The sequence below is a fragment of the Bos indicus genome, chromosome 25 (assembly GCF_029378745.1).
Source record: "Bos indicus isolate NIAB-ARS_2022 breed Sahiwal x Tharparkar chromosome 25, NIAB-ARS_B.indTharparkar_mat_pri_1.0, whole genome shotgun sequence".
NCBI lineage: Eukaryota > Metazoa > Chordata > Mammalia > Artiodactyla > Bovidae > Bos > Bos indicus.
The window spans coordinates 35,424,423-35,450,415 of record NC_091784.1 but is presented as its reverse complement, the minus strand read 5'-3'; the positions used below and the strand labels follow the sequence as shown (position 1 = coordinate 35,450,415).

Sequence of the window (25,993 nt, the reverse complement as noted above, 5' to 3'; positions counted from 1 at the left end):
GTTGTCCGCCCGCGGCACGCACAGCCGCCGCAGCCGCCTCGCGCCCGGTCCCGCGGTCGCAGCTCGAGTCGCAGCCTCCGCGCCCGTCGCCTCGAGCCGCTCGCGTCTCGTGTGGGTCGGTCCCTCCGGCACACGGGCTCCAGCCGCGCCGCAGCCGCCCTCCGAGCCTTCCAGGCCGCCCCGGATCATCCTCGTCCGGCCCGACTCAGCCCGTGAAGATGGTGGACCGCGAGCAACTGGTGCAGAAAGCCCGGCTGGCGGAGCAGGCGGAGCGCTACGACGACATGGCCGCGGCCATGAAGAACGTGAGTTTCCCCTCCCCTCCCCTCCCCCTCCGCCTCGCCCCAGCCCCTTCGCGGACGCGGGCCTTCACGGGCTCTACCCGGGGACTAGTCGCCCGTCGGCGACTGCAGTTCTGGATGCCCCTGAGGGGACCGGGGAGGGTCCCGAGAACACTGAGGACCAGGTGTGTGACGCGGCCTCTCCCCGAGCGTCCCCCAGGGCCGGCGGCCCGGCCGCCTCGGCCCTCCCCGCGCGCCCGGGTTGGGGCGGGGTCTTTTCGGGGCTGGGCTCGGGAGCGGGGTCTCCGGCCGCCGCGCCTTCGGGTCGGCTTGGGGACCTGAGCGGGGGGCCGTGCGCATCCTTTGTGCCCCACTTTCCCCTCCTCCCAGAGCCTGGGCGTGTGGGGGCGGGGGACCGCATGGATGCGGTTCCTCTTTTCTCCCTGATGTCTGGGCGGCGCCTTTCCCATTCACTCAGCAGGTCTCCGGGTTTTCTAATACTCCCCCCTGCCACCCACCCCACTCCCCAAATGTTCCCACTGCCTTCTGCAGACAGATCCTTTAAAGCCTCTTCGAGAAAAAATGTAGGCTCTCCTGAAAATCTGGACTCAATGGTGCAAAATCGAAACCTCCTTGCTCACGTTTTTCTTAACAAAAGGCTCCCCTCTCTCCATTCCCCAAAGCAAGCCCTCTTCTTGCCTTTAGGAAGGGGGGGCACGTTTGTCTCGCTAGCGTTTTCATTGATTGTTCTCGATATGTCATCTCCATTTTTTTCTTAGTGTGCTCGTATTGAAAGGGTAGGTATTGTCTCTAAAATAAAGGTTATGAATTTAGCCGACTGGTTCAATTTGTGACATATGCTGTTTCTTTTTTAAATACAGGCACACATCTGTTGAAATTCCTTTAAGTTGAAAAAAATATTCTCTCTAATCTGATATTGCAAACAAAGCGGTGGTGGGAGGCAGTATCAAGTCATTCCAGAAGATTCTGCATTTGTCATATTGCAGAGAGCCTAGACTGGGTGGAGGCTGGGGAGGAGTTATTTTAAAGGGGAAAAAGTCTTTTTTTTTTTAATTTGTTTTGTTAGACACATCTGAAGCTTAAAAAAAAAAAATCTAGCGCATCCTCAATGCTGATGAAAAGAGAATACTGATCTCCAGTTGTCGCATTTTGCAGATTCCTGCCTGTATTGCACCATTTTGTCAGTAATGCTACATTTATCTGATGGGCGGTCAACCAGTTTGATATTAGAGGAGGGGGACGTATTGAGCATTACTACATGAAACATACATCTAATGATTTCAGTCTCTCACTATTTTAATATCTAACTTCCTGCCTTATGTAACAAAGGTTTTAAAATGCATCTCCAGTGTGCAGCGGATACAGGAGTGTACCTTGCACGTGAAACCTTTAATGAAACAGTATAGGCATTACAGATTAATTAATTCTCGAATAACTTTACTGGTTCACAGGAGATGACAAAGCTGATGCCTTTACATTTAAACCAGCTACATTAACACAGAAGATTTTTATCTCATTAAGGAAGAGGATTGGTTCTGAAATTGGGAGTACTGCTGTATTAATATATTGTCACAGTTGCTGTCTTTATAAGGCGCAAATGATAATTTGCACTTCAGTGGATATCAATATCTTTAGTTCACGTTATTTAGACTCTTCTAATTTTTCCGTATTTCTAGTTTCACAGGAAAGCGAGTGACCTCGCACCTATATCCATAGCAACCCAGTGATGTCACACACAATGACACAGAGGCTGCAATGCACCTCAGGGCTGGTAGGGAGTATGCAAATGGCATTTGTCCAGGGTAATGCAGAAGTTAGCAGATAAGCCAGGTGGAATTGAGCACTTCCTCTTCCGCCAGATGAGAATTGGTCCCCCAAAGAAGAATGTCCTTTATCCTGACACAGACACACCAGGGATCTGTAGATATGCCTGTTCACCTTTCCTATTTCCAATTTTCTGGAAAGTTTATAAGATACAGTCATGTTTTTAAACATTCATCTCAATAATAATCTTGGGCATTGAAGGGATAGAGATGGAAATTTTTAAAACAAGAATATGTTTTATACTCATAGTGTAGGGGTATATGTGGGTTTATTGCAAATTATTAACTTGGCAGGTTTTAATAGAAACCTTAAAAAAGATTATGACTTCCTACTAGGGCATTTTCAATAAACGTTAGGGAATGAGAATCTGCTACAGACATTTCAGCTTGAGATTTGGAAAACTTCTCTCGCCATGCTTATGCTCCTTAATGGAGTATGGAGGAAAGAAAACAGTTTTATAAAATAAAGCAGACATTTTTCAAAGCAAATCTGTTCACTGTGATTTTGAGGAATTGGTCTTACGTCTGACCTTCCTTTTCTCATCTGTAAAATGGGTCAACACCTACTTGAAAAGTTGTGAGGATTAAATAAAAAATGTAGATGCTTTAAAAAGGTAACTATAAGACTTGTTTGTTTGTTTATATAAGTCACCACAGAATTTGGAAAACACAGGAAGATAGAAAATACTCAGTCCTACCACTTAAGTGAGTTCTAAGGTTTAACTCCTCCAGATGCTAGAGTGGTGAAATTTATTCCTATCTAGTGAAGGTACCCTAGGTAATAAACAGGACCTGTGATAGTTATAGGTGTGCGACCAAGATAGAAATAAATACGTGAGTATTTTGAAAAAGAGGGAAGAAGGAAGTTTAGTCTTTTAAGACAAATGTGTAGGCTTGTATCTAAAAAGAAGCGAACACCTATATATTTCCTACTTGTTAGACAATACTGACTTGTCCTTTGGATTTTAACAGCCTCTTGAGCTACTGGTATTTGCCTTGGGAGGGGGTGGGGAGAAAAGGTTCTAGGCAACTAATGTTGAAGTTACTGGGATAAACATTTGATGGTGTGTTGGCGGCAGGGGGGCATTAGTGGCAAAAGGCTATCCTAGTTACGTAAAAATGCCTTCCTAGCAGAATCTATATACTTAAAAAAAATTTTTTTTTAAACTATGTTAAATATTCTGTTTTTTCTACTAGCTCTTCCAGGAGGCTAGATCAATAGCCATTATCACTAATGGAGTAATGACACCTCTGTAGACTCTTTGTGGAGTTCTGCCAGCCATTATTATAATCGAAATCATGTGGCTTCAATTGTTCTCTTTGGAGTGGAAGAATACAGATAACAGTTGGCTTTTTATGTTCACCTTCCCAATAACTGAAATGACTACTAAGTGCCTTTTCTAATTATTTAAACAATTTCATATGGGTTTTTTTTTTAATCAAGATAAAAGATGTTGCTGAATGTATGTCTTCATTACAGCTCATTAGATTAACTACAGACCCTGGGAGGATTTCATCCCTTGGTACTTGGAGGAAGCCTTATTTACTTATTAAACCAAACTCTAGTTAAATTATTAAAAAGAGTGGAGGAAATGATTTGAGTCTTTTTTGTTGAGGTAACAGTCACAGGGCATGAACTAACCATTTTCAAGTGTACTATTCAGTAGCACTCTAGAAAAGGGAAAAATGATATTTTTAAAAAGTGACCGTGGTTGGCCATAGCTGGCTGGATTTCAGCACATGATTACTGATTCAGGAATGTGTCAGTAATGAAGTGCTCACAGCCAGTGGTAATCAGTATCCCTTTGTCTTTGTTTTCTAACATCTGAACCTTTTCAGCCTAAACTGGAAAAAAAAAAAAAAAAAGGAGGGGGGACTTCTTTTGGCTTGGTTCGTATTTCCATTTTAAAAGTTCCAGAGCTTAAAAACTGTGTGATGCCCACCCAAATAAGAACAGTTTACCTGAAATCTGAGCAAACTATTGTTAACTATTTGGAGATTATAGGAGTTATGCTGGTGTTCTTATGATCACTCATTCTCCACCCCAAGACAGACTGACTGTGTTAGACACGCTCGCCCTGCTGTGTGGCGGCGGTTCTGCAGCGCTGAGAGTCTGCAGTTCTGAGAGTCTGTTCACGCATGGGCTTCCCATAAATAAGACGCTGAATACATTGTTTTGGTGCTTCTGAGGCAGTCAGGAACAATGTTTTGCCTCTGGTATGATCAGCCCTAACCCTTTTATCTGGCAGGGCATCTGATTATTTCTGTATTCCTCCCAGATTCCATGAGATGAGGAAGAAAAGTAGGCAAAGGCCCTATATACATTTAATAGAGAAAAAAGTCATATATAAGCCATTGTCTTTTGTCTTATTTTCTAAGCTCTTTTTGTTAGACTCAACAACTGTGATTATGGGGCACCCATTGTCTTTCCAGGTTATAAAGTCTACCAATGCGAGCTGCCTTACGGCCTTTGCTCTCATAACCATTTTTCTGTTGTCCTCCCCAGATTCCCTTTTAGGTATTAGTTTTGGTTTAGTACCAAACCCTGTTATCTTACTTTAGATTGGCACTTGCAGAGATCCTTGAAATTTTGATTTTACTAATTTAGGAGGGAAAAAATAGTTACAGGAAGAGCGATCAACAAAAATTCCCAAAGGACAGCTTTAATTTTAAATAAATGGTTACATTGGATTGGTTCCATGATTTTGCAGAAACAATAAAAATCTGTAAATCTTTTAAGACTAGTCTTTTTCTCTCGCTCTTTTGAAAGAACTGAATAAGTCTAAACCAAATTTTTGTCAGCATATTACTTAGAAGAGTGTCCCAAGAAGTAGATTTTTCCTTTACCTAATTTGAACAGTTAATGGGGTGCATAGCTTTAGTTGGGTTGTGAATAGGTAGGTAGAAATGAGAGTGTTCTTACATATAAGACATGAAAAAAATTCCAAGCAAACTCACTGGTCTTAATCTTGGTAGCAATGTCTTATTTTTGGAGAGGTGTAAAGCCAGACTTGGTGAGCAGGATCCAGGTGTAGTGTCAGCTTTTCCCTCTTGAAAGTTCTGTTACTAGAAGCAGGGTGCCAGAGCTGGGTGTGTGACAGTGACGGCGGTGGGCAGCTGAACGTGGAATGACGGTAGCGCGGGAGGAATCCCCTTCCCCCCTCCCCACGGCCGAGTGTGAAGAGCAGCTGTGGCCGTGTGAGAAGTGAGAGAAGCCTAAGAGGTAACAGGAGGAACGCTTTGAAAAACACAGGTTTGTTTTGAAGAGAGATCATTTCAAACCCCTTGAGCTTTCTGAAAGGAGTTATTAATACGACACTTAAGCTGCCATATTCAGTTAACCAAGATCTAGGAAAAAAGTTGCCTATGAGCGAGGTACTTAAAGGACGTCAAAATCAGCTTAAAATTTTTCGACTGATGGGTGCAATCCAGTGCCATTCAGTTTAGCACAGTGTTCCTTTTGTGCGGGTCTAACGTGAAGTAGCGAATGAGTGTGTCTTTGCAGCAGATGCCTGGCATGGAAACTTGCAAACCAATCCCACACTCCCGCCAGGACATTCATTCTTACCTGAGGGCCTGTCTGGCATGGCTGGACCCACGGATAGATGTTCTTTTCAAATCATACTCCGCGATCCACGTATGACTCATCTCTGGACTCTCTCACTACATCTGTGTAATAAAAACAGATGTTGAGTTCAGATCCTGGATTTTTTATTTTATTTTTTTAAGTAGGTTGAAAATGACCCAATCCATGAGGATGAGGAACATTAACCAGGATAGGATAAGAACAGCAGAATAGCATTCTGAGACAAGGACAGCAGGATGAGTATGTCCAGCTTGAATTTGGGCATGCTCTGATCTTCTAAGGGAGTCTGGTTGTTGGAAGGCTGTCACCATTGAAACTGACAACTGATGACAAAATGTCTGGCCTTCAGAACACTAGAAAATTTTTTGGAGGGATGACAAGTATCCATAATCCATATTCCAGGGATATTCCCATCATGTCATTCTACAGGATTTTGTACCTTGAATTTTTCCCTTGATGTTTCAAGATATTTTCTTCTGTTAATCAGTATTTTCAGTAGCTGAAGAGACCTGTGGATGTGTCAATTTTAAGTATTTTTTGTTTAGCATTTAAGCTGTTTACAAATTTATAGATATTGCCATGAGTATCTTTGTGGCTAAAGCTTTCAACACATATTGCATATTAGGACAGAGACCCAAAAGTGGAATTGTTGCAAGAACAGCTGAGAATTTTTAAGGAACTTGAAACTGTCACCAGTAGTGGTGTTTATCTCAAAAGTTTTGGAAGATGTAATTGTTGAGCCAGAGTTTACATACCCATGGTTCAAAGGTCAAGGATATTCTATTGCCCTTTTGGCTCCAAAAAGAAAAAATATGGTTGAAACAGGAAAGCTTGACTGCTAGCTTATGTGCTGCAAGCCTCCCTTTTGCTGCTTTAGTGAGGATGGATGGAATGAGTGCCTTTAAAAAGGAAGTTGAAAAAATAAAAACTAGTATGGGAACTTTATATGCAAAATAAAGATAAATAGCATGATATAACCCCATATAACCAATTTCACCATTTGTCAGCACATTGGCCAGTCATCCATCTGTATACTTTACTACTCTCTGGTTCCCTTGGTATTTACCATCTTTCATGATGGCTTTTTATTGACCTAAAATTACCCCTTATTTCCCACAAATGTTCCAGATACCGGCAAGATCGCTTTACATTCAAATTTGGCAACCTCAGAGTGTAGTTTCTTGCTTAAAGCATTTAATCCAGATGGCAGATGAAGTTTTTCCTAGATTTTCAGAGGAGTGTTTCTCTTCGGTTGACATCCAAAGCACTCACTGCTTCCCATCAGCCTTTGCTCATGAGGAGAAAAAGGCCGGATGGGTCTTGAGTGGGAAAGAGGATGCTGTGGCTGTAGGTTTACAGAAGGGTTCTCTCATTACAGGACTTCTTTTCTATTGCCTTTTTTGGGAAGGGGACAAGAGAGGCTGATAGTTTTTCTCAGTTCTGACTATTATCACCAATTTGATTGTTGTTTAGCCCCTAAGTTGTGTCCAACTCTTTGGCGACCCATAGAGTTTTGCACCATAGCCTGCCAGGCTCCTCTGTCCATGGGATTTCCCAGGCAAGAATACTGGAGTGGGTTGCCATGCCCTCCTCCAGAGGATGTTCCCGACCCAGGGATCAAACCCTGCGTCTCCTGCATTATTAGCAGGTGGGTTGTTTACTGAGCCACCAGGGAAGTCCCACCAATTCGATAGGAGTGCTAAAACCCAGTTGATTTGTTGAGAATGATGTGGGGAAACAAGTTTTACTTTTGTTCCATCTCGTTGCTTGCCAAGCATCTTTTTAAAAATCACTTTTGCCTTAAAGTCAGCTACTACTGGTTGTATGTGTGAATAGGTAAAAGTAGGTAGGTAGATAGTATACATTGGAGGAGGCAATGGCACCCCACTCCAGTACTCTTGCCTGGAAAATCCCATGGACGGAGGAGCCTGGAAAGCTGCGGTCCATGGGGTTGCTGAGGGTCGGACACGACTGAGCGACTTCACTTTCACTTTTCACTTTCATGCATTGGAGAAGGAAATGGCAGCCCACTCCAGTGTCTTGCCTGGAGAATCCCAGGGGCAGGAGAGCCTGGCGGGCTGCCATCTGTGGGGTCGCACAGAGTCGGACACGACTGAAGCAACTTAGCAGCAGCAGCAAAAAGTATACACACTAGCCGTCTGGGCCCAGACATCCTGAATTCGAATCCATGCTCAGAAGTATGGAGTTGACCAATTTAGTGACATCAGTAATAATGGGTGAGTGTACTGCCTTTTTATTTTTTACCATTTGAAAGTCGTGCAGAAAAAGGCTAGATTTTTGGAACTAGACTCATTTATTGAGGAAGAAAAAACAAGACGGTAAAAACCTCAAGCAGCTGTAGTAACAAATTGAAGTTTAAAACTTGCATAAAATACATTTCTAAAAAAAAAAAAATACATTTCTATTGGTGTTACTTATTTAGAATTATGTGTAGCGTATAGATCCCCCCCAAAACAGATATTATCACTTGTTCTTTCTTTGGATTTATGGTACTCTTGCATTTTGGTCATGTTTTTCTCTTCCTAATCTGGCTGGCTGTATATACACATAATAAACTTTTTAATAAAGACTGATTAAGACCAGTTTTTTAGCAGGTGTTTATATATGTTGTGAAAATCACATGAGTACTATAATTTGTTACGGCATAGCATTACCCTGAAGTGTTGGTGCATTAAACTAAGCATCTGGTCCACAGTGGAAAACCTAGTGTGCTTTTTGGTGTGACTTTTCACATCTGTTCTGTAGATTTCTGCACTGACAATGATCTTTTTGAGAAGACAAAAATATTTTAAGTTACCCCCACTCTTAAATAAAAATATTGCAATATAATTGAACATTGACTATCACTTTGGCTGTATTTTTCCACATTTAATTTCACAACAGTTTTATAAAAGTGATGGTCCCATTTTATAGGCATAAATGTTTAATATGCTTAAGGCTTGAGTTTAAAGTTGTTTTTTTTTTTCCCTCTGAATCTCAGCCTCTTTAAAAGGCTTTTTAGTTTTCAAAAAAGAGTCATAGGTAAGGTGTGTATATGGAGACTGATGATCTTTTAGCTGTTGTCTCAATGACCTGTTTTCATTAATTTTTAGTCAGTGTTCCATTGTTTGCAGAAGTTTTGAAATTCTTTCAAACTGTTGTATATTTAATACTTTTCCATTTAGTTGTCCCTGAGAGGGTTGTTGTTTAGTCTAGATTTTAAATACAGAACAAACTTCTTTAGGACATCACTAAGATAAATGTGAGTGTATTTATCATAAATAAATTTGAGCCCTAAGACTGCATATGAATGTAACCTGGTTTCTTTTAGAAAATATTTGGTCCCATGATCTTGGTATGTTTTAAGTATCATTTACCGAAGGAGAACTTGTAATTTTTGGCATAAGGAGATAAGTACCATGGTTTTGCCATTGGAATCTTACAGATATTGCCCAGAAGTAAAGGATGCCGCTTAGGCTGAATGCAAGAGTATTCCTCACTTGAAAGAAATGGGAGGAAGCTGTGACTTTTTTGTTCATCAAAAGTAATACTATCTTGTGTGGAATTCACAAGCAGGAGTGTGGAAACATGTTGGTTTGTTTTTTTTGGAAATATATTTCTAGGGGGTTTCAGTGAAGATCAAAGGAAGAAAAGAATGTTAACTTGAATGTTTTGTAGGTGCTCTAGGCAGTGGGAGAAGTGAACTGCCAGAGTGGACTGATCCAGAAATCACCCAGGGGAAACAGAGCTGTGAGGGGGGGGGTTATTGAACATCAGTGGGTGGGAATATTCAACACCCAGGAAGAGAAGGATAGCCCAGTGCTGTGGAGTCCGAGGACAACTGAAGTCACCCTGGGTGTCGGGAGGTTTCCTGGAAACAATAGCAGAGGTAGGGGTGTGGTGGGGGTGTGGAGGGGAGAAGGCTGGAGGCCTGAGTGTCCAGGCAGAGGGCCTGGCATTGTTCAGGTTCAGAATGTACAGACAGCTGAATCTGCTGCATGATTCACACCCTTACTCTTGGTTGCCCTGAGAGAATGTTAGGAAATGAGTCCAGAGAGGGGCCAGTTCACGAAGGGCCTTACAGAGTTTGAATTTTTCTTAGGCTATGGACAGTCATTGAAGGATTTTCAGCAGAAAGGGATCCTCATCCCATTTTTGGTTTGTTGAGAGCCATGGCAGCAGTGTGGAAATTGAATAGGAGGAGAGTGGGACAAGACTGATAAATAATTGCAGAGTCTAGTCTAAAAGGCAGAGAAGGCAATGGCACCCCACTCCAGTACTCTTGCCTAGAAAATCCCATGGATGGAGGAGTCCGGCGGCCTGCAGACCACTGAGCAACCACAGACAACTGAGCGACTTTGCTTTCACCTTTCACTTTCATGCATTGGAGAAGGAAATGGCAACCCACTCCAGTATTCTTGCCTGGAGAATCCCAGGGACGGGGGAGCCTGGCGGGCTGCCGTCTATGGGGTAGCACAAAGTCGGACACGACTGAAGCGACTTAGCAGCAGCAGTCTAAAAGGATGAGGACCAGGGCAGGGACGGTGAGGACGGATATGAGAGAGAATTTGATGGCTGGAGATAGGAAGACGAGGAAGGAGAAATGATAGAGATGAAGTCAGTTGCTGTCATGCTGAATTTGAGGAAACATTTAAGTGGCAATCAGTAGAGACATCATGGCTACACGTTAACTCAGGAAAAGCCCTTAGAAGAGTGCATGGCACAGGTTAAGCTCTCAGAGTTACTTATTACTCCTTCATAAAGGAAACAAATTACTTAGGAACCACTAATGACCAGACTACTCTCAGACCTGGAGAATGTAATATCCCCTGCCCTCATAGAACTGAGATTCTAGTGGGTATCTCCTATGAATCCATGCTAGTTAAAACCAGGCACAATAAGGTCATCCAGGCAGAATGGAGAGTCAGAGTCAAAATGTGAACCCTAGGGAATCACACTTCTGTGGTGCCTGGAACAAGATTTAAGATGAAGACAGGAGAACACAGGATATGTGAAGTAGGAAGACAGTTGTAACAGTAATAATGGGCTGAGGAGTGAATGAAAGGTGGAGAAATGGTAACAAGTTAGACTTGTTTTCAGAAACTTGATGTTGCAGAAAGTAGGAGATGTAATTTAAAGGGATCGTTTACTTATTGTAAACCTGAACTTGGACTACATGTTAATGGGCAAGTACAGGAAAGAGGGGCCCAGCCTGAGGTTTAAAGAAAAGCCTTAATTCCTAGTGACTACAGTCTGGCTTTTTTTTGTTGGTCTCTCTTCATCCTCTCCTCTCCCCTCTGTTTTGGGTGTAAGAGTAGAAAGCAGGCTGGGTGGTTGTATTGATTGAGGATTTAGGGATGGTGCAGCAGCAGGATGAGGCTTAGGAAAGTTGATATTCATGCAGAAATAATTTGATGGATCTGCCTTACAAGGAAGAAATAAAGCCTAAAGGGAAGGGGCTGAAAGAAAAAGGAGATTGTTTAAGAGCAAATCTAGTTGGTGGGAGTGAGGCCTGGTAATATTGGAGGATAAGAGTTTGATTTTCTTACTTATTTATTTTTGGCTGTGCCACATGGCTTGTAGGATCTCAGTTCCCTGACCAGGGACTGAAACCCAGGCCAGGGCAGTGAAAGCTCTGAGTCCTAATCACTGGACAGCCAGCAGACTCCCAGGAGTTGGATTTCAAGGGTGGTGGTTGTAGCGGGTTGGGTAACTTAGGAGTCTGGGATTGACATATACACACTGCTGTATATAAAATAGATAACCAACAAGGACCTAGTCTGTAGCACAGGGAACTCAGTATTCTGTAATAAGCTCTGGGAAAAGAACGTGAAAAGGATGGATATATGTATACGTACAACTGGATCACTTTGCTGTCATAGCTGCAGCTAACACATGGGGAGTTAACAATAATCCAGTATAAAGCAATTTTAAAATGAATGGTTGTGAATGAGGTCAAAGGTGTGGTTTGAGGATAAGTTGTCAGAATTGATGAGATCAAAGCGAACTGTTGTTTATAATTAATTTGAGGGCATGGCCGGCCAGAGGTCTGGACACAAGTCAACAATCCCAAAGAAAGGGAACATGACATCGATTCCAGGAGAAATCTGAGAAGCAAAGAAAAGGCAAGAAAGAGGAGATGATTGTGAGGGACTCAGTATGGGCTTGTATATATAAAAACCTGTTAAGCTAATTTTGATTGAGCTAATTTTTAGAATAGGGTTATTTGACTGCTAGCCAAGGGTGTGCTGGAGCATAGCATATCTGTTTCCTGACGTGTGGGGTTAAATGGCGTGCTGCGGAGCTTTGGCTTATGTCCCAGTTGTTGAAAAGTGAGATCAGGCTGGAGCAGTGGGTGGAATCGGGGCTAAAGAAGTGGCCTTGTTTTTGCTTCAAGTCCTGTACCTTGGCCCTAAAATTCAGCTGTTCTTGTATTTGGTGCTGGTGGCACCTAACAATAGCCAGCTTAATAGTAGTTAAGTTTTTGTTTGTATCAGACTACCTGAAACAAATGTTGCTTATTTGTCTCAGTTCTGTGGACTGGCCCGGTAGTTGGGGGCTGCTGGGGGCTCCTTGGGGGCCAGATGAACTATGGAGAGGCTAAGGCCTCTTCACACGGTCTCTCGTCTCCAGGTGAACCAGGCTTCCTTGGCCTGGTTCCCGGCAGCAAGCCCCGATTCACAAGCACTTTTTGGGCCTTTGCTTGCCTCATACTTGCTAATGCTCCGTTGACCAAGTCGCACGATCAAATTCAGATGACAGAGGTGAAGTACATGCTTGTTCTTGATGGAAGGAGCCTCAGAGTCATACTTAAAAGCAAGAGGCTATACACGGAGTTGGGCTTCCCTGGTGGCTCAGACGATAAAGAATCCATCTGCAGTGCGGCAGCCCTGGGTTCAATCCCTAGGGTGGGAAGATCCCCTGGAGGAGGGCATGGCAACCCACTCCAGTATTCTTGCCTGGAGAATCCCCATGGACAGAGGAGCCTGGCAGGCTGCAGTCCATGGGGTCGCAAAGAGTCGGCCACGACAGAGCAACTAAGCGCACACGCATACACACAGTTGGAAGGAGTTCTGTGGGCCATTTATGCAGTTAGTCTGGGCTGGATATATCCTGTGAGATTCATGTCACTTAGCAAACATTGGGAAGTGACTAGGTTGTGTGGTGATTCATTGACGAGTGCAGTGTGCTGCCTGCTCTTAAGGACTTTAATCTTTTGAGGAGGAAAAAAGGTACAGGGTTACACCCTGAGGCATGAGAAATAAGCAGTGTAACAAGTGCATGGTGAAACTTAGAGTAAACAGTAATTGGTTCTGCCTGCGAATTTTTCAGGCTTCAGGAAATAAGTGCAATATTTGAATTAGGGCTTAAAGGATGACTTACAGAAAATTTTTCTTCATGAGTTCTGGAAGTGCTTTTTGGGTGGTAGGAAAAACATGAGAGCAGAGGAGTGTGTAGTATGAGGAAGACTATGAGACCTGGGTCTGGGTGTTGGTGACTTGGAGCAGGGTTTTTTCTACCTTGGCACATTTCTTTTGTGTATCCCTAGGAGTGGAATGGGGAGAAGGTGATGGCACCCCACTCCAGTACTTTTGTCTGAAAAAAGATGGACGGAGGAGCCTGGTGGGCTGCAGTCCATGGGGTCAAGAAGAGTCAGACACGACTGAGCAACTTCACTTTCACTTTTCACTTTCATGCATTGGAGAAGGAAATGGCTACCCACTCCAGTGTTCTTGCCTGGAGAATCCCAGGGACGGGGGAGCCTGGTGGGCTGCCGTCTTATGGGGTCACACAGAGTTGGACACGACTGAAGAGACTTAGCAGTCCCAGGAGTGGAATGAATGAGTCGATAACTCAACATTCTGAGGAACGTTGACCTGCAGTTCTTCACCTGGAGAAAGACGTGTGTGGATCCCATGCAGTACTGAGTCTTTGAGGGTTAGGGCTGCTAAGGAGAGTATTTACAAGAAGCTCCTCCTAGGTTAAGAACTGGTCATACAGTGGAAAGCATATGGGATTTTAAGCCATGAGACTTGGGTTCCACTCTTTGGCTCTGAGCCTTAATTTTCTACTCTTTAAAATGGAAATAACAATACTGAATCATAAAGAGTTATATGAAGGACCAAAGAGGAATTATAATTTTGGTCAAAGAACTCATTTCTGATACTACAAAAGTTATTTAGAAAAATACAGAATATATGAGTATTTCTTAAATATCTTTTAAACAAAGAGTCGGGATTTAAGAATGAAACCCTGGAAGTATTGTATTAAACTCAGAACGAAACGAAGATGCATATTATAGCATTAATAATACTGTCCTTGTTTTTGCAGCAGATATCCTTGAATCAGTGGTATTTGGGAATCATAAGATTAGTAGTGAATAAACTGGGAAAATATTAGAATTAAATTAGTAATTAGTTCAATGAAACAGGGCTGAAAATCTGTGGTATATATACTACTATATATCAGTCCTAATCTGTGTAAAGATATAATGAAAGATTTTTATGCAACTAAGTTTATTTTTAAAGGTATTCTTGGTAGAAGTGAGGTGGTGAGTGCAAAGCAGCAGATGTGGGCTTGAGTTAGTAATTTATTACATTAGTAAACTTGCTCATATAAAACTACTGGCTTTAAGGTTTTTTTTTTTAAACTTGGTTCGAAAAAGTTTGGTGGATGTGATTAACTGAGTAAATTATGGAGAGGTTTTGTTTGAATAGGTACTACTGGTAGCAGGTCAAAAATTCAACCTCATCAACCTTGACTGCCTCTCAGCCACTCTGTTTTCAGCGATACAGAAATATCTAGAAACATTTCTAGAGATACAGTGAGAATATACCAATACTTTTAAAATGACTGCCTAGAATTCCCTTGTATGGATGTTCATAAACCAGACTCCCGTTGACCACCATTTAGGTGGTTCCAGAGTTTAACTGTTAGAAATGACACAGTGAATCCGTTTCTAGAAATGGAATGGCAGAGTCAGGTTTTTTAGTATTTAATTTTGATAGTTGTTCCAAATTGCCCTCCCTGAAGTTCGTACTAATCTGTGATGTCCAACAATGGATGGTGGTGGTGCCTGTTTATCCGCACTGTCGGCCTTCACAGTCAGTCATCAAAATGTTTAAGTTTTGCCAGTCTGATTGGAGAAAACTTAACATTTATAAAATGAATGACTTTGAGTTATAGATATATAACTATGTATATAATTTTTTCCTTTTTTTCAATTCCTTTTGCTCACTTTTCTATTACCCATTGGTTTTAAATTCGTTTTAGCAACTGGGTGAGGTTTTTGGGGTTTTTTTTGGTCTTTGGTCACACTGTGCGGCTTGTGGAATCTTAGTTGGATCAAACCTGGGCCTTATTGGTAAAAGCATGGAGTCCTAACCACTGAACCGCCAGGGGAATTCCCAGCAGTAGCATGTCTTAAAGTACATCTTTTTTACTGAAGTATAGTTAATTTACAGTTTTGTGTTAGTTTCAAGAGTATAGCAAAGTGATTCAGTTTTTTTTATATATATATATTTTAGATTCTTTTCCATTACAGGTGTTATTATAAGATATATATATATGTACATATGTATGTATGTTTTTCAGATTCTTTTCCATTACAGGTTATTATAAGATACTGAGTATAGTTCCCTGTGCTGTACAGTAGGTTCTTGTTATTAAAAAAGTACTTTATCGTTAAAAGTTGCTAGCCATCAGTCTGGCAAAACACGGCTGCCCCAAACCGTCAGTCTCCAAGCCCCAGTACTGTGAAGTGCAGTGAAACAAGGTGTTGCCTGTGTTGGAGAAACTGTTTCTTTCTGTGATACGTTGCAGGGTTTACATCATCAGAGACTTGGGATCTGAAACCAGAGGACTTGAGTTCGTGTCCCTGCCCTGCTGTCTGTCAGTGGGCTGATTTTGAGGGGAAAGTCTATTCATTGCTCTGCAGCACACCTGTCGAGTATAAGGTCCACCATGTCGGGGTAGTTGGCGAGAAGAACACGGTACCTGACAGCTGGCAGAAAAGCGCAGGTTCTCCGGCAGCTCCCCTCATCGCTGAGGCCTTGAGCTCAACCCTGAATATGCCGTGGAAGTTCCCTGACTCTTCTGGGACGTTCCTCTTCCTGGAATGTTTCCCTGCAGCACAATTTTTATCCAAGATCATTGCTGCTGCCTTTTAAAAGCCTAACGAATGAGATTCCCAGGCAGACTTGGCTGCCTTGAGAGTCTCTGTGACTGGTGATCTAACGTGAATACATTTGTGTTTCCTCCTCATGAACTAGCACCTTGAGGGCATCTCACAAATGTTCTGTCTTTGGTACAGTGAGGTATGATGTGACGCACGCTAGGTGTTTGGTGAATGCTTGGTGACTTATCTGGTAAGCGGTGGCCTTTAACTGTATTTTTCTTGTCATCAGACCTTACGTGACATGTTATCGAGTTTCCCAGAATGAATAGGTAATTGACGTCCCTAAGGCTCCCTCCCTGTTCAGTGGTTTGCCAGGACTCAGCATATAGAGCCATACTTTTTTTTTTTTTTAATTATTTATTTATTTGTCTGTGTCTGGTCTTAGTTGAAGCACGCAGGATCTTTGGTCACGCAGGATCTTTAATTGTGGTGCACAGATTCTCTAGTGGCGAACGGGCTTAGTTGCTCCTTAGCGTGTGGGATCTTAGTTCCCCAACTAGGATTTGAACCCAAGTCTCCTGCATTGCAGGGCAGATTCTTAACCACTGGACTGCCAGGGAAGTCCAGAGCCATACTCTTGACTATGATGTATTACAGTGGAAGGATGCAAAGCTAAATCAGCAAAGAGGAAAGGTCCTTGGGGTGAAGATCAGAGTAGGCCAGGTCTAAGAGTCTCCTCTCTCTGGAGACTCAGGTGGACTGTGTGTGAAATGTCTGCTGGGAAGGAAGCTCATTAGAGACTCAGTTCCCAGAGGTCTTTCTGAGGCGTGTTCGAGGAGCACTTTGTGCCTCGCACATACCAAATTCAAGACTTCTGGAAGGAACACATTGTTTGGACAAACTTTTTAGGGCCAATGGGCCATTCTTAATCGGGGCTAGTGGGAACCCTTCCAGAATCCTAGTTCTCAAATGCTAGCCAAGGGTCAGCTTCGCAAGCAGACCTTTCTAAAGATAGCAATCTCAAGCCTGTTGTGTTAACTCTTTTTTTGCACACACTGTACTTTAAGTTGAAGGCGTCTTGTCCGGATATGCATGACATGAACTTCAGATTGTTTTCAGAAATTTTAATTTGATATTTAGTAGGTCGTCTCTGGGCTTCCCTCATAGCTCAGTCCATAAAGAATCTGCCTGCAGTGCAGGAGACTGGTGTTCTATTCCTGGGTCGGGAAGATCCCCTGGAGGAGGGCATGGCAATCCACTCCAGTATTTTTGCCTGGAAAATCCCGCAGACAGAGGAGCCTGGCGGGCTACACTCCATGGGGTCGCAAGAGTCAGACATGACTTAGCGACTAAACCACCAGATCGTCTCTAGAATATATGGTTAACTGTATGCAAACAGCAGTGTCACATTTCCTTGCAGTGGGTTATTTTTCCCTGTGCTCAGAATATAGATAACATGGACACCGATGCTCGTCTTGTGTCTTCTCGTGTTTTTCTTTTATTTTTGGTGTAGCGTGTTCATCTACCCTTTTCATAGCCTCTTGGCCCTTTGAGGTGATAGCACTCCAAACGCAGGAGGACCAAAAATGCTTGAGGGGGCCAAATGTTATACCTGGTGTCTGCTAATATATATATATATTTTAATAGACTTTTTTAAAGCAGTTTTGGGGTCACAGAGGAAGGCACAGAGATCCCATATGCCCCTTGCCCCCTCCCTCCATGCACAGCCCTCCCCAACTGTCAGCATCCCAGAGGAATGCATTTGTTACCATTCGTGGGCCTGCACTGACTCATCATTACTGCCCAGACCACCCATGGTTTCCATTGAGGCTTAGTCTTGGTGTTAGCACTGTCTGGGCATTTTTTTACAAGTGTGCGGCCATTGGAGTATTAATATCATGCAGAATAGTTTCGCTGCTTTAGGAATCCTTTTTTTTTTTTTTTTTCGTATTTTAAGTAAAGTAAGCTTAATTGAAGTTATTACTTAAGGAGTTTAAACATTCCAAGTTGCATTCATTACAGTTTAAGGTTCTCAATAGATAAGTTGAAGAATTGTGAATGAGTTGGTGCTCCAAGACCACAGGGGTCAGAAAGTCATCTAAGTAACATTCCAAGAATCTCAAGAGTGGCTAATCTTAGGGAGAGAAGGTTTCTCCCCTCATAAACTGTTAGGGGAGAACAGTTGACGCTAATTAATGTCTCAATGCCTTAGCAGCTAGGATTTGGGGCGTTCTGTTTCTTAAACTGTTGGTGAGAATAACAGATTTTTCTAACCTTTCTGCTAAAAGCTGTCTTTAACTCACTAAAGAAATTTGAACTTGAGCTAGTATCATAGGAGTTGAAAAGAGAAACCTTAATTTTATTTTTAAACAGAATGTAAAACTGGAGAATTTGCCACGTTTTCCAGTAGCCATGACAGCATGCTTGGGGAACCATATATGCAAATGGTCTGTTCTTAGAGACAGTTCAGTGGCTGTTTTGAAAAACACTACCTTCCTTTCCAAATGATGCACATCTCACACCCTCCCACACTGAATACTCATTCTATCTAGGTTAAACCTTTTTAGGACACTATGTGAATAATTTATTTGACCTTAAAAGTTATCTTGACTTTTGAAACTAGTATGGTTGGGATCTCTATTTTAATTAGAAACCACAGATTACCTCTCATACAAGTCATTTTGATCTTAAGGATTTAAAAAAAAAAAAACAACCCTGATTTAAGGTTTTTAGAGACATCTTAGTGCCTTTGAGCAGACTTTTTTTTTTAAGTGTTAAAGGTTTTCCCCTCTAACTTAGTTTTGCAGTAGCAGAGAACATCTGGGTATGTTCCAAATGTGGTTGAGTTACTGTATCTAAAGGTGATGTTGGCATTTCATAATCTTCATGTCCAGTTTGTCTGAGGCAACTGGACAAGCATTACATAAGTGCAAATGGCCAGCTTTGGGCTCTGCAGCCCCGCAGTGGAAGACGTAACAGTATAGAGAGCTGCTGAGGTCACTGGGACTTTAAATAGTCCCTGCCTCTTGAAATAAGAACGGCATGATTTAGGGGAAAGGCCTGAAGCCGACCCCAGTGGCCTTAGGTACTGGGGCTTCTTGCATGGGAGACAGTTCTCAGGTTACACCAGAGGCGGCTAGTCTTCAGTATCTGCACATTCAGTGACTATGGGCGGGTGGCCTGTGGTGTACAGGGCTCAGGCCTACAGAGGCTGCAGCCTGTTGGAACGCTAGTCTGGGGAGTTATTCCAGGCTATGTGATACTAAAGTTCACGGAAAGGAAGTGATATAGGGAGCTAAGGACTGGAGAACCACCTGGAGCAGAGAAGCGAGACTTGATTCGGGAAGACAGGCTGGATGACACAAGAAATGCAGAGCCTTCCTACACGGAAAGCTAAAGTGCAGGACATTGTCCCTGGCTGCCCAGTAGTTAGGACACCGCACTTTCACTGCTGAGGTACCGAAACCTCGTCCCCCAGTGTGCATCTGTTTCCCCTCGGCCACCTCTGCTAGAGCTATTTGTGCTTCACATTAGAGTGGGGAATCAGTAAGGCGTAATAAAAAGGTAACATAAGAAAACCCTAAGTTTAGAAAGAAGTTGAGGATGTATTATTGGCCAGATGTTGTGAGAATTAGTAAGCAAAGCATATAAACCTCTAAGTCTGGTTTACATTCTGATTTAATTCTGAGAGAGTGTGTTAGTTGCCCAGTCATGTCCAACTCTTTGTGACCCCATGGATGGTAGCCCTCCAGGCTCCTCTGTCTATGGGATTTCCCGGGCAAGAATAGTGGAGCGGGTTGCCTTTTCTATCTCTAGGGGATCTTCCTGATCCTGGGATTGAACCTGGGTCTCCTGCATTGCAGGCAGATTCTTTACTGTCTGAGCCACCAGGGAAGCCTTAATTCTGAGAGGAACTATTTCAGTCACATAACCAATTTCATTAAGTGTAACCATCTCCCACTCGACTCCTTCCTTTATAAAAGAGGGATATGTATACCCCATGTAAGTGATCCATACACAAGTAAAGTCTCCTGGAATCCCAGCACAGCATATCTTTTTGGACTGTGTCCCACCACCTTTCATATCTGGCAGTAATAGAACATTACGAGGATGCTGTAATCTGCACGGTGAACAGAGAGTAGCCAGTTTAACTGGGGGTGGGAGGAGTGGAGTGGGCAGGATTTCACAGAAGATAGAACCTGGTTCTTGTGTAAGTATTTTCCAGGCAGGAACACTGGTAAATGCTCTAGGCAAAGGCAGAACAAAGCAGAAGTAGAACAAAGAGCAGAAGCTGCTTGCAATTAGTAGGTTACCACTAGAGTGCAGGTACCTGAGAGGATGAAGGCAGGGAAACATCTCTGTTGAAAATCTGAGGAAAGAGCTCATGGTCTGGGCTTTCTGATACTGCCGGTGACTGTGTATGTACCGGTTTGGATGTGGTAGTCAACCAGACAAGTAAAAGTGTGACCTCAGAAGAGGGAGGAAAAACAGGGAAGAGCAACAAGAGCCTAAAGTGTATGGCTCTGACATTACAGAAATCAGGTAATATAATAAGAAAATGTAATTTTAGTCATTTGATCTAATTTCTTGATTACATGCAGTTGTTTGGTAGTCATAAAAATATGCAACATAGATGTGCTGTCGCTTTGGTTTGCTCAAGGCTCTTGGTGTTTGGGATGATGGAGACCCTTTAGAAATGCATGATTGAAAGAAACATTAATTCCTGTTGGCCACCTCAGCTCAGAAGTGCTTTGCTCCTCTCTTCATCTTGTTGCTAATTGTATCCAAACACTAAAACACGTGTTCCCCAAGTTGCTAATACCTCAGTGATAGAATCAGCCCCGTGCCTGGAATTTATATCTTCTTAAGAGCAGAGAAAGCGTATTTCTCAAAGTCAAGTTGACGGTGACTCTATTCTCACCAAGTATGCAAGATACCCTCACCCAAAAGAAATGGGACTCATGTTTGCCAGACAGGGCAAGAGTAGGAGGAAGCTGTCATTCTGGTTTCTGTTTCAAACAAACAAACTGATGAGGTATAAAAGGCACCTCTAATTAAAATCCTTGGCATTGGTGTGTATGTAATGCTGCTCAAGAGAACTGTTGATGTTTGTAATTTAGATCAAAATTTGGCTTTTCATCTAAGCGTTAGACTTTGAGAGTTCTTACCGGAAACAGCTGAGCACGTGTGTCCTCTAGGGAGGAGGCGGGGGTTCATGCACCATTGAGCCAGCTGTGGTTTCTCCCCTTCTTGCTGCTCATTCCCTCTCCATCTCCCTCCCATGTACTCACACAGCCTAAAGTCTGTGTGTTGATGACTTTAATCAGCTGATCCATCTTTGTGTTTTAGTAGCATGAAAGATAGGGTTAGCCCAACTTGCCATCACCTGTACCATAACAACTCTTTCTTCTTTCCTCTTCAATAGGTGACGGAGCTGAATGAGCCACTGTCCAATGAAGAAAGAAACCTTCTCTCTGTGGCCTACAAGAATGTAGTCGGGGCACGCCGTTCTTCCTGGAGGGTTATCAGTAGCATCGAGCAGAAGACATCTGCCGACGGTAACGAGAAGAAAATAGAGATGGTCCGTGCTTACCGTGAAAAAATAGAGAAGGAGTTGGAGGCCGTATGTCAGGATGTGCTGAGCCTGCTGGATAACTACCTGATCAAGAATTGCAGCGAGACCCAGTATGAGAGCAAAGTGTTTTACCTGAAGATGAAAGGGGACTATTACCGCTACCTGGCCGAAGTCGCCACCGGCGAGAAGAGGGCGACCGTCGTGGAGTCATCTGAGAAGGCCTACAGCGAAGCCCACGAGATCAGCAAGGAGCACATGCAGCCCACTCACCCCATTAGATTAGGCCTGGCCCTTAACTACTCCGTCTTCTACTACGAGATCCAGAACGCCCCGGAGCAAGCCTGCCACTTGGCCAAGACCGCCTTCGACGATGCCATCGCCGAGCTTGACACCCTCAACGAGGACTCCTACAAGGACTCCACGCTGATCATGCAGCTGCTCCGTGACAACCTCACGCTCTGGACGAGCGACCAGCAAGACGACGACGGCGGTGAAGGCAACAATTAAGGCCCCCAGGTGGACTGGCAGCGCACGCTGATGCTACTACTGCAGTCTTTATTTTTTTCCCATGAGTCGGGGGTCGGGTGGGGGAGGGAAAGGGAGGGATGACCTTCCTAGGGAGAAACCCACGACCTGTCCTGTCTTTGATCGCCTCTTTTGACATTTTTGCCAAAATACCACTAGTGGAAAGTCAGGCTAGCTGTGCTGGTTTTGGAATAGCAGCCTCACACTGGCACATGGACTGTTCTGTAGATTAATGCAAGTGGAGCTGTCTTTAATTTAACTTATTGCTAGAAAATAGGGTTTTAAGATGAAAAGAAAACTTAAAATGGAATGGCCCTCATTCAGTAAGTTCTGTGGTTCCAGTAAGGATTTTTATGTACATATGCTCTCGTCTTTTAAGTTTTGGGTACTTCCTAGCTCATCTGTTTTAGCTGTGCATTTTGTTTTTCAGGGTGTACTCTTAGCAGACATGGAATATTAAATCCCAAGCTGATAGAACGTAAGGTCTGTTTATGGTTTAGGCCATGCCAGTTTTCAGATTAGTTGACAGTATTAACACTAAATTGCAGTTTACAGTATTTCTACATTACAGCCATATGTTAACATCAAGCCATTGATTGTGTGTTTTTCTTTATTTTGGCTCTTAACATCCTTGTTCAGCCTTATCCAGGTCGGTTTTGCTGTTCTCTGTCTCCTAGGCCAACAGGCTTGCCTGAGGAGAATCAGAACTACTTGTTAGGTTTTGGTTAATAGGTGCTTGGCAGGTGGCTGTGGGATTTTTGTCCTTCTTTCTTCTTAAATCCACCACAACAAACGATTAATCACTTTAATAGAAGCATTGAACACCACAAAACTAGAGAAAATTCAGGTCTGTATGTCATTTATCATGCTGATATTTCCAGAGAAATGCTGGGTTTTTTTCAGTTGCCACAGCTTCCTCGGGTGGCACTGCCGTCTGTCTCCTCTCTTGGGTCTTCCTCATTGTACCTCGTTCCCACAGCATGCACACGGATGGGTTGAAAAGCTGTTGGGTTGTAGAAGCTGGCGGTCATTTTGAGAAGGTTCGTGGTGCAGTGTGTGAAAATTCAGGTGCTAGGAGCTTACTGGTAGAAAAATCCTGAAGGAAGAGCTCTCTCCATGAACATTCTGTCCAGTTTTGGGAACCTCGTGTATCTGTTTTTCCTCCGTGAAAACACTCCTTCCCCAAAGAATTGTTGTAGGAAAATAGCATCATTATCAGATAATAAATCCTCAACTCCTATTTGACCACAATTTTTTCTAATTTTTTCCTTTTAATGAAAATATAGAAGTTGGAGATTGGATTGTGCCATCTTGGCACGTTTTAGAATCGATGGAAACCACCACGCTCTTTCCACACGTTTGTTTCAATCAGCCTTAGGTCCTTCGTTCTCATTTTGGATAAGTCTTTCTGAAAACACGACCTGTTGCATGTGCGTTCAGCCTTTTTTACAAGTAATAGCATGAAGTGCTGAGATAGGTAACAACACCAGATTTGTTTGTTTCTTTGTTTTATTTAGGCAGGCAGAGGAATGAGTCATAATTGAGGAAAAACCTGACAGTTGCTTTTGTTAAAACCAGAATGGAGCTTCCAGTTGTGAAATGCACAGTGCCCAGGGTCCAGGTGACAGTGAAGACAGAAGAGTGACGATGCCGTCACGTGGCACAGTCTACCCAGCATGACTTTCCTTAGAAGGCCCCCTCCATGTGCTCTGGAGCGAGTCCCAATTAACCGAGCCTACCAGAAGAACTAAGAGAAGAGAGCTTTATAGCTTCTGCGCCCTAGCAGGGGCCTAAGGTCAATGCCATGGATGGGAAGAGATTGGGGCGGGCGGGGGGGTAGGTGGGACTTTCCTTAATTTTATCTTCATGTCCAGTGAGCAGTGCTGTGTCCTTCCCTTGTAGCATTTGGAAATGATTTACTGGAATTACAAAACCTATTTTTCTTTTAAATTTCAGCTTTGGCTCTGGCTGCTTTTTAGAATAATGCAAGATAAAAACCACATCTGAGGGCTAAAAAAAAAAATGAAGAGGGAATAGGAGACTTGATATTTAAGCAGCTTGAATGGTTTCTTTTCTTTTCTTTATTTTTAAAGAAATGCACTTGCCTATGATACTGTCTCTCCAGTGAAATGATTACTCCTCCATTACTCTATTGATACAATATTGTGCATGCTAGTGTTGTATTTCTATACAGTAGCTTGAAATTTATTAACTTATACTGTAGGTGTTATGTATTCCTATGACAAAAAAAAATTAAGTCTTCAAATTTTTTAAAGTTTTTTTAATTTAATTTTTTCCTTTTGGGGGTAAAGTTTGCTCTACCAAATAGTGATCGTAACAAATTGATCTGTTTTGGATGTTGCTATAGTGACATGCAGTTATACATTTTGTTTTTTTGGGGGGGAGCAAAAGAAACACCAGTGTTAGCTTAATCTTAATGTCTGGTGTTTGTCATGGTGAAATTATAACTATTACAGTGTAGGAGAACACTGAATATGTTCTCTGAATGAGCCTTTGTGCTTTTTGTCATGTTATGCAGTGAACTATTTTTAAGGTCTAATCAGTGGTTCTTTTTTTCCAACTCCGTGTTTCTCTAAGGAATTCTTTCACACACGGACCATTCTTAGCAGTTTTCCTCAGTGATGGAATATCATGAATGTGAGTCATTATGTAGCTGTCGTACATTGAGCAAATAAACTTACAGATCTGATGTCAGTGCTGCTTAGTTTTATTTAACGAGTTGAAATTTTCCTTTGCTTTCGAAGGTTTGATTGGACCTGGTGTTTTTTCCCCCCTTCACCACTCAAAGAAGGTGGTTGGATGGGGGGAGGGGCAAAACTGTATTTTGGAAAGTGCCTCTGTCTGGGAATCAGGCCTGGGTTTACTGACCTCGAAAAAGGATTGCACATTTTGGGGCTCCATCGTTTCTCTTAGGAAATGAACCCTTAATTTAAATCATGGCTCCTTGTGATTCTTGGGTGAATGACTGTTAAACTTCCAAGCCCTGGGGGTGGGGGAGGTAGGTCTCAATGAAAACTGGCTCACGTGCCCGGCTTGATATTTCTGTTAGGTGCCCATTGGATATCTCATTATGCCTTACATGAGATGGGTTTCTACACTTTAAAATCTTCACGTAGTGTCTTGGGTGGTATTTTTTGTTTTGTTTGGTCAAGTCACATGGCACATGATATATCTGTGTTCCCTGACCAGGGATTGAACCTGCTTGCCCCATGCCGCCTCCCTACAGTGGAAGCGTGGTGTCCTAGCAGCTGGACTGCCAGGGAAGTCTTTTCTGAGGAGGTCAGCAACCTGAGTTGACGAGCTGGGCACTCAGCGACCTGCCATTGCGACAGTGGCTGTCAGGACAAGCTCAAGGCTTGAGTTGTACCCCCAGACATGTGGGGTGTTCTGCCCTCCTGTTTACAGGAGGAAACACCAGGGCAAAGGCTTCCCACCCCCGCCAGTGTGGATATGCTCTAGCAAGGCAGGGAGGGGGCTGCATTGGTTCATGGCAGTGGAAGAAGACAGCTTTTCAATTTTTTGAGAAATTTTAATTCACGTTTTACGAGCCACGCTGTGTGACTAGGTTCCTGTCGTGTTAACGGAATTCACCTGATTTGGCTCATTGTCCCTCAGGACCGCCCTGAGAGTGCTACTGCAAATAGAGCTGTGGACACAGAAGTGACCTTTGTGCCTAAGGGCCCACAGCTCACATGACCCATGTGCTGCTCAACTGGGAGATGAAACTGAGCACCCGGCACGCACTGACCAAGCAAGACCTCAGGACTGGGGGAGTCACTAGGGTAGAGACAGACATGTCTTGCCAACAGGGGAATAGAAATACAGGCAAGATGAGAACAGGCTCACCAAGGTTCTTCAGAAAGAAGGGTATTGAGTTAACTGGCAACCAAGTTCATTCAGGGTTTTCCATAAGATGCTATGGAAAACCCAGAATGAACAAATCCACCCTTGTTCCTTTGGTGTAACAGCATCCCATAGTGAAGGGGCTTACCAAGTGGCGCTAGTGCTAAAGAACCTGCCTGCCAGTGCAGGAGACTTAAGAGA

At 43.1% G+C, this 25,993-nt stretch overlaps 2 protein-coding genes across 2 annotated transcripts in view; one reads left to right on the top strand and one right to left on the bottom strand.

The window, feature by feature from the left end:
* Positions 1-25,993, bottom strand: part of ZP3 (zona pellucida glycoprotein 3) — a 93,555-nt gene that overhangs the window by 61,160 nt on the left and 6,402 nt on the right. The window contains exon 2 of the mRNA XM_070780080.1: positions 5,694-5,794. Within this exon, the coding sequence (XP_070636181.1) occupies positions 5,694-5,712 (19 nt within the window). The 5' untranslated portion in view covers positions 5,713-5,794. The remainder of the gene's footprint in view (positions 1-5,693; positions 5,795-25,993) is intronic.
* YWHAG (tyrosine 3-monooxygenase/tryptophan 5-monooxygenase activation protein gamma) lies at positions 16-24,638 on the top strand. Its single transcript, XM_070780081.1, has 2 exons — positions 16-305; positions 21,254-24,638. The coding sequence occupies exons 1-2, from the start codon at positions 219-221 to the stop codon at positions 21,908-21,910; spliced, it is 744 nt and encodes a 247-aa protein (XP_070636182.1). The 5' UTR covers positions 16-218; the 3' UTR covers positions 21,911-24,638.